We start from the raw sequence: 8631 nt of genomic DNA, 5'->3' as shown, positions 1-8631 counted from the left end.
AGTTGGCTGGTTGGTTGGTGGGTTAGCTGGCTGACTGGCAGGCTGGCTGGCTGGCTGGCTGGCTGGCTGGCTGGTTGGTTGGCTGGTTGGTTGGTTAGTCTATTTATTATTTGGTTTGTAGGAATAAGGATACTGTCAAATTTCACAACTGCTCTGAAAATACTTGCTTGAACAACACTTTACCTTCTAATTGCCAGATGGGAAATTGCACAACTCCCACACTACAGGAGCCTCCATGGATAATTTGGTACCAATGAAAGGTGGATCAGGGTATGAAGACTCTTGGCTTCAGCTCTTTAAAGATCTCTTCTCACCAAGCAGCCTTGGCCACCTTGGAACTTTCTGTAGACTATGCTGCCATACAGTACAGATCCACCCGCCTCTACCTCCCCAGCACTGGCACTACAGATATGGGCCACCATACCCTGCACTCCCTAAACTTTGGAAGCAGAGACTGAGTCAGATTTATTTCTTTCAACTCCCCCAGTCTTAGTATAAAGTGCTAGTAAACAGTGATTAGAACGATGTTAGCTAATGGCTTCCAGGATGTAGAACAAAAGCCAAGTGTCCCTTCTGCTCTTGTTCCAAGTTCCTGGTTTCTCTAGTTCATTTTCCTTTCTGGAGTGCAGTTTATTCTCTTGTAAATCGAGAAGGTTGGACCAGGTGTCAAAATCCTTTAACTTTCCAAACATCTTAAAAGCAGTACTGCCCACAGACCTAGAGTCATACCTCAACTAGGGATCTTTGCTGTAGCTTAGAAAACAGCCTAGGGCACACCAGTGATGATCACACTTACTTAGGTGCTCCTGTAGTCTGTTTATATTAGGGAGTAGATGCTATCTGGTAGGTATATATGTTTATATTAGTGAGTAGATGCTATCTAGTGGGTAGACTAGAGACACTCAACAGGTAAGAGAGTGGCCAGGAGATAAGGATGGAATTACAAGAGAGATTTGTCTTCATCCATAAATAGCTCTGGAAGAGTCCAGCAGCAGCAGCAGAGCACCAGAAGGAGAGACTAGGAAGAAGTCACTCTCTCTCAAGTACAGGTAAGAATGGATGTCTATATAGCCTTATACTGAAGAGAAAAAAATCAGAATAATGCTCCTTGGAGTTTCTGTACCATGTGGAATTACTTTAGAGGTGATGTGGGGCTGAATGTGGGACACTAAACAATAGTGCTTGAACCCTGAGACATTAGGGTAACTTAACATCCAGTAGAGTTCTGTGGATTCTTGAAAAGTGAATCTTTATTTAAATGGAATAATGGACTTTCATAGATATCTATGTAATATTATATAATGATATGGGAATGGGACCAGGGAAGCAAGGGCACACATATATTTGCAGTGTTGTTCACTGATTTTTGTGGTTTGCCAATTAGGAGACTTTGTAAGAAAGAACTTGTATGCAGTGTGACTGCAGACATTGGAGGTTTTGTGTTAGAGGTGAGGTATCTAAGGGCAGAAGGAACTAAATTTTGCTTTAGTTGGAGTGTTGGAGATGGGAAGGGAGTGGCCAGTCCAAGAAGATGGAGAGCTTTTAGAATTGGGATTTGTTCTCCTGTGACTGGGAAGTCCTTTAGTTCTTTAACTATCAGGGAAATATTCCAAGACAGGCTTTTAAAAATTCTTTAAAGTGTTTTAATCTGTTAAGTGGGATTTCCCAACTCCCTCAGCTTGGAATTTTGGTGGCTGGAGCCCTTCATCTTTGGATGGCTGTCTCTCCTGATCACTTGCTTCACCAATAAGCAGATGCTGCTAGATGCTGGGCTCTCCTCCACACCACCCCTCCCACCCCACATCCCTTCCCTGTCCCTACACTGAACTTGTTTGAATCATAGAATATAACAAATATGCCTCAGTGGCTACTCACTAGATCCTCACAACAGGTGTGAAGTCTTATTCTGCACTTTCTATTGTATTACATGTGTGTGTGTGTGTGTGTGTGTGTGTGTGTGTATGTGTGTGTGTGTGTGTGTAAGAGAGAGAGAGGGGGTGGGGGAAAGGCAGAGGAAGAGGGAGAGGGAGAAGAAGAGGGAGAGGGAGAGGGAAATTATGACTTTCAGGAGTCCATTCATTTTTTAAGCAGAATGTACTTGGGGATCTAACTCAGCTTCTGAAGCTCAGGAGGGAGTGACTTTACCTACTGAGCCATCTGTCTGGCCCTTGATTAGTTTCTTCCTTCACTGAGGAAGCCATCAACCCACAGCTTCTACAGGGACCCAACTCGTGTCTACCCTGACACCCTTTTCTTGGGTGCTAGATCCCAGCCCTCCATTGCTCAGCAAAACTCTTCTTCCTCTTTATCAAAAAAAAAAAAAAAAAAAAAAAAAAAAAAAAAAAAAAAAAAAAGAAAAAAAAAAAGAAAAGAAAAGAAAAGCAACTCAAGCATTAGGGCAGGAGGATGGTAAATTTATCACCTCCCTTCAATCTTCACATCATACACACACACACACACACACACACACACACACACACACACAAGCACACACATTGTTAAGGGCTTTCTGTTTATTCTTTGAGCTTGGAATTACTTTTTATGCCAGAGTGGCCTGGATCTCCTTCTCTTAGTCTACCAATTGCTAATATGGTCCACATACATCACTCTGTCTTATGCTTTCATTTGATTTTGTCACATCTTCTTGTATCTCAGTCTGGCCTCCACATTGTAAGAGCCTAGATATGACCTTGATCCTCTGACACCCCCCCCACTACCAAAGTTCTTGAATTTTATACGGGCAGACACCACCATCTCTGGTTTATCTGGTGTGGGTGACTGAACTAGAGGTTCATACCCACTAAACAAGCTGTCTAGCGTCTCATACACCCAGTTCCCATACTGGTAATTTTATCATTTAAAAAGGAGAAAGAAAACTTAGCACCTTGACAAATATTTTCGGACCCAACCCTTGAGAAATGGAGGCTTAGGTTCAGGGGTTCAAGGCCAGCTTTGAGCCAGGAACGTATCTCACAGCAACATATTCAAACCCCAGGTATCTCCTCCAAACCCTGTGGTGGGAACCGGCCCTCCCTCCTCTGCTGATAGCCCCTCCCCTTATGCACAGCTCAGGCCTGAGTCACTAACTCATCCTCTCAGACCCCCAGCCTACAGGAAGCCCACATTGCTCTGCCTTCTGAGCCCACACACTGAGAGTCTTGATTCCTTCCAGCATGTTGCTCTCTGTTGTTTCTTCCACAGTGATCTATAAAGACTCTAAGGTGTCCTTGCTTGTCAGCCTGGCAGTCACAGCAGTCCTCAGAGGGCACCAGCTCCTGGGACCCCCCACACCCCAGCAATGACTCTCTGTGTCTTGGGGAAAGGAGAGTCCTCACAAAGTGGCTCCTGAGCCCTGTCTCTGTCCCTGCCCCTGTTCTTCTCCATTGCTGTTCCTCACTGTCCCAGCTGCCCCGCCCTCTCCCCTGTCACAGGCACTCTCCTGCATCTGGACCTTCGCCCTCTCTCTCTCTTCTCCCCTCACAGCCCTTTCTGGTTGGCTAACCCTCTTCAGCTTTGCTCATCCCTTCTGTGTGACAGTATTAGGAAGAGCATTTAAGCCTGACAGTGCAGGTTAAGATTGCACTCACAGCCTCCAGCACTGCCGCCGAAGCTCCCTTAGCTTGCTGGATGCTTCTTTATCAGCATGGTTTGTGTGTTCATCCATGCAGGAAAACAGTGAATTCTATATTTTTGTTTTTTAAACAAATATTATTATCTGTGTATGTATTGTATGCAATAGCCAATAAACAAACCAGATTTTCTTATGTTCTCATAGCTGCATTTTTAATCCATTGATAGAGGGTATTGTCATAGAATTATGTGTATTCTGTTAAAGGCAGTAAACAAACATGTAAATTGAGTAAATTTTAGTATATTATTCTTTTCTATAGTAAGTTGGACACCTTGTAATTTTTATAAATCTGTGATATCAAAATTATTATAAGCATGTTATCACTTTAAAATTTTATGGTTTTTTGTTTGTTTGTTTGTTTGTTTGGTTGGTTGGTTGGTTTTCCCAAGACAGGGTTTCTCTGTGTAGCCCTGGTTGTCCTGGAACTCACTCTGTAGACCAGGCTGGCCTCGAACTCAGAAATCAGCCTGCCTCTGCCTCCCAAGGGCTGGATTATAGGTGTGTACCACCACCGCCCGGCTATTGTTTTTAATTGTATGTATCCCTGTGTGTGTGTTTGCATGTGTGTTTTTGTGGTGATGTTTACATGTGAGCACAGTTGTCCAGGGAATGTTGGGTTATTGTGAATCTCCAGTGATAGTGGCTATGAGCCTCTCAGCCAGGGTGCTGGGAACCTCTCCAAGTTTTCAAGTTTTCTGTAAGAGCAGTTGGCACTCTTGACCAATGGGCTGTTGTAGCAGCCTAATGGTAATGCTCTGGTGGGAGTAGTACTTGTTCATACTCCCTCAAACTTGGTGTATATGAGTGCTCAGAATGAAACTAAAATGAAAAAAATTAAAACTTTTGTCTTTGACGTCTATGGGACAATGTGCTTAGACACAACAACTCACATTTTACTCAGTCCTTATTGCTTACTGAACTTGATTGAGGCTTAGGGACCAAGCACTGTGGCTACTGAGAAGGAAGAGCCCACAGTCAACCATAGGGCAAGAGCACCTCCATTAGAAGGCTGCTCCTGGCTTAGGGTTCTACCAGAGGAAGAGACTCTTCTCTCTGACTTCAGTTTTTTCTCTGTTTATTCTTCCTTGTGCTGAGACCAGGAGTGAGACTGAAGGCTATATGTGGGAAGGAGCAGGAAAGAGAAGTGTTTGGGAGGACAGGGGGCCTTGCAGAGAGGCCTATGTGATTCAGACAGACAGGATGAGAGACCTTCTCAGATACAGTGTGGTGAGGGCCCCAGCCAACCAGAGCATCTCCTCATTGTCCTGCAGGTCACCATCATGATGCCCCCTCAGGTCCTCATTTCAGGCCTCCTACTCCTTCTTCCAGGTGAGTGAGAGGTGGGATGGGGGATGTCTGGGAGGATGGAGGTTCAGTCAAATACATTCCCTGGGGGCAAAATCACAGGTTACATAGAGAGCAAAGAACCAGGATGAAACTGTAGCCCCAAAGAAATTTCTTAACTGCCACACCACCTCCAGTAGGATCTGTGTGACAAGTTCCACCGACTGAGGCGTTTGACCCCAAAAAGGAGAGGCCTCCCAGAACCGGTTGTAAAACTCTTCACCATAGAAAAATTATTGAGCTGTAGTTCTCTTGGCAACTTATCTGTTTTATGTTTTCTGTCCCCTTTTCTAATTTATGAGATCTTCCTGATAGCCTAGGCTAAGATCATAAGCAAGAATAAGGGTATGAAACTACCCTTGAGATGGAGTCACTAACCATGACCTGGGGAAACCAGCACTTCACTTTATAAGTTATGTATAAGATAGTATTGATAAATATAACTTTACCAACAATAATATTTTATATGGCTACACATTTGTCATCAGAAGTAGGTTTTGGCATATTCTCTATGAAAGCTTTAAACGGAAAGAATTAAAACAGTTTAAATTTATGCTTTGAAAAGTTACAGAACAGGAACTAGATGTTAAGTAATAACTGACTATAAAGATTTATTAGTTTGTTTTTAGATATTTGTTACCAGCCTTAGATGATTTTTGTATTTTGATGTATCAAATGATCATAATGATATCTATACTACCTGCTGCTTCATTAAACACATCTTTTTGAAGCTGTAAGACTTAGATGATTTTGTATTTTGCTGTGCCAAGTGATTATTATAATGTCTATTCTATTGTACTGCTTCACTGAACATAGGTTTTTAGTGTTGTAATACCTGTTTCTCTATGCATTAAAAACCCTTGTTTGAGAGCTACAAAATACACTCAGATTCAAGCTGCCTCTGTGTCTGTTTCTGTTTGCCACCACTAAATCCTTACTCACCTGGCCTCGAGAACCCACATCCCAGGGACCCCGGCTAGAGTGGTCCGTCACACTTAACCTCCACAAATTTCAAAATTTATGGCTCAAATATAAGACCCACAAGACTGCCTGGTAAGGGATGAATATATGTACATGCATGTTATATTTAAGAAAGGGTGAGTACTTGTTTGTACATGTAATCATCAATGCATGAGGGCTGCAGAAACGGCTTTCACTTTACCCATATGCTACCGAAAAAGCCTTTTATTTTCAATTGTTTAATTAAAAATACTAATTGAAATCATCTATGATATAGGAGTAAATAGTGAATATCATATTAATTTTTTTGAAATAGGGTCCAAAATAACAGGATAGACAGTTGAGAATGACCTCACTACCCCCCAAGAGCTAAGATAATAGGTTTGAACTCCTACATCTCATATAGATTCTCAATCTTACAATATAATTCCTAGCAAGTGGGAATGTGGAATGTCATTAATTATTTTTTTAAAGATTTATTTATTTATTTTATGTATATGAGTACACTGCAGCTGTCTTCAGGCACACCAGAAGAGGGCATAGGATTCCATTACAGATGGTTGTGAGCCACCATGTGGTTGCTGGGAATTGAACTCAGGTCCTTTGGAAAAACAGTCAGTGCTCCTAACCATTGAGCCATCTCTCCAGCCCTGGAAGGTCATTAATTCTTAACGTACATTTCAGTAATTATATTATGATAATATGTATTATAGTTGTGAACATAAAACAGTGTATTTGGAAAAAAATTGAGTGATGAGTGTCCCAGTGAGAAGTACACTCCCATTACACACTCATTTTATACAAGGAACATGCTTTCTCAGACCATGTCCCAAACACACAGGCCAGCACAGGCTGGGCAGAAGCCTAGTGACCACCCAGTGACTCCCACAGTTCACTGTTCTGCGTTGTTTGCTTATTCCTTTCTTCGTGTGCTGGGATCCAACCTACGGGCTGGTGTGGGCTGGGTGAACATGGCATCCTTGAGCTGCATCTCCAGCCCTCAGATTCCCCTTACGTGGAAGCAACTGGTAAAAGGGAATTTGTCCATCCTCTTATAAAGTTGTTATGCTAGGTTTAAAATTTGCATGACTTAATCCCTGATTTAATATTCTGATTTTGTGGTCTCATGTTATGAATGTTGTTCAGTTTCTGGAATCTTATCAACATATAAGAAGGAATCCCTAACAGGGCAGTGGTGGTGCACGCCTTTAATCCCAGCACTTGGGAGGCAGAGGCAGGTGGATTTCTGAGTTCAAGGCCAGCCTGGTCTACAGAGTGAGTTCCAGGACAGCTAGGGCTACACAGAGAAACCCTGTCTCAAAACAAACAAACAAAACGAAATGAAAACAAGAAGGAATCCCTGTTCAGGTTTTAGTTTGGGTTTGGGTTTGGTTTTGTTAAGGATCAGCTTTGAGGACTGATCCTAAAGGCTCCGGCTTCCTGAGGGATTTTATCAAACCCATTCTGAGCTTGGCCTGGTATCGAACCTTTGATCCCATCTTGGGGAGATAGAGGTAGGCAGATCTCCATGAATTCAGGCAGCTTGTTCTACATACAGAGTCTCAAATACTGAGGTCAGCCAACATGACATAGTTGTTACAATAATCCGCAGTTGAGCCAGAAAGGAAAAGTGGGAAAGAAATGGAGAAGTAAAATCCATTGTAGGAAAATGTTGAGAGCTCACTTTCCAACTCCACTCTTCTATCCACAGCTGCTGTGCATTCTTTCCCAGAGGTGCATGGAGTGGTAGGACACTCTGTCACACTGCCATGTATGTATCCAGTGTCTACTAGAAAACTCTATGTGTGCTGGGGCCGAGGGGCATGTAGCTACGGTACATGTGGAGAAATGCTTATTGGAACTGATGGATACCGCATCCAATATCGGACAAACAATCGCTACCAGCTAAACGGGCAGCTTCTTCAAGGAGATGCGTCCTTGACAATACTGAATCTCACTGAGAGTGACAGTGGTCACTACTGCTGTGGAGTGCAAATGAAGGGATGGAGTGGCACTAGAGAGATAGTGACCACCTCACTGCTCGTTCAACCAGGTAAGCTTACCTTCTTTCTTTGCTTATTATTGTTTGCTAACCATGAGAAACTAAGGTTCTTATAATCATGCTTGCAATTAAACCCTTGCTTTTTATTTATTTATTTTTAATGACATAATCTCATGTATCTCAGAGTGTTCTCTGATGCCCTGTTCTCCAGGGCCTCCTGACACTAACTTTCTGGTGCTGAGAATACAAGTGAGTCCTCTCACTCCCAGACTAAATGACCTTGTCGTAGATACCATTTTGTAGTATGTGGTTCCCTGTTCCACTTCGTCCCTTGGGGTGTTCAGGCACAGCTGCACTCCAATTGGGAAAGAATGAAGTAGAGTCTGGAGAGGGTGGCCAGCAGGATCTTGGTTGGTCCCTTGACATCCACATACTTGATGTAACACAAATACACAAAGAAATAAACGCATGTATTAAATTTAAGGGGGGGGTGCTAAGCCTGATACTTCCCTATGCATGGAAGAAACACTACACTTTTTCTTTTCTTTATTTCAAAGTAAAAACACCTTGGATTAAGGGATTGTACTGCATCCCCATAAAGAAGAGTTTCAAAGCAACTGTTGCTCGTCCCCGAGGTTTTAGTTCTTAGGTTGGGCAGTGAGGACAGGCAGATGACTTACAGGGAGCACGTGTC

General features: G+C 42.8%; 1 protein-coding gene across 1 annotated transcript in view; it reads left to right on the top strand.

Annotated features, from left to right (window-relative positions):
* The first annotated feature begins 4911 nt into the window (after nucleotides 1-4911).
* The window catches only part of LOC116078641 (hepatitis A virus cellular receptor 1 homolog), a 14041-nt gene continuing 10321 nt past the window's right edge, over nucleotides 4912-8631 (top strand). Inside the window, exons 1-2 of the mRNA XM_031354001.1 lie at nucleotides 4912-4960; nucleotides 7647-7988. Coding sequence (XP_031209861.1) covers nucleotides 4912-4960; nucleotides 7647-7988 — 391 coding nt within the window. The remainder of the gene's footprint in view (nucleotides 4961-7646; nucleotides 7989-8631) is intronic.

This window comes from Mastomys coucha, unplaced genomic scaffold (genome assembly GCF_008632895.1).
Source record: "Mastomys coucha isolate ucsf_1 unplaced genomic scaffold, UCSF_Mcou_1 pScaffold5, whole genome shotgun sequence".
Classification (NCBI taxonomy): domain Eukaryota; kingdom Metazoa; phylum Chordata; class Mammalia; order Rodentia; family Muridae; genus Mastomys; species Mastomys coucha.
This window is presented reverse-complemented; position numbering and strand designations above follow the sequence as displayed.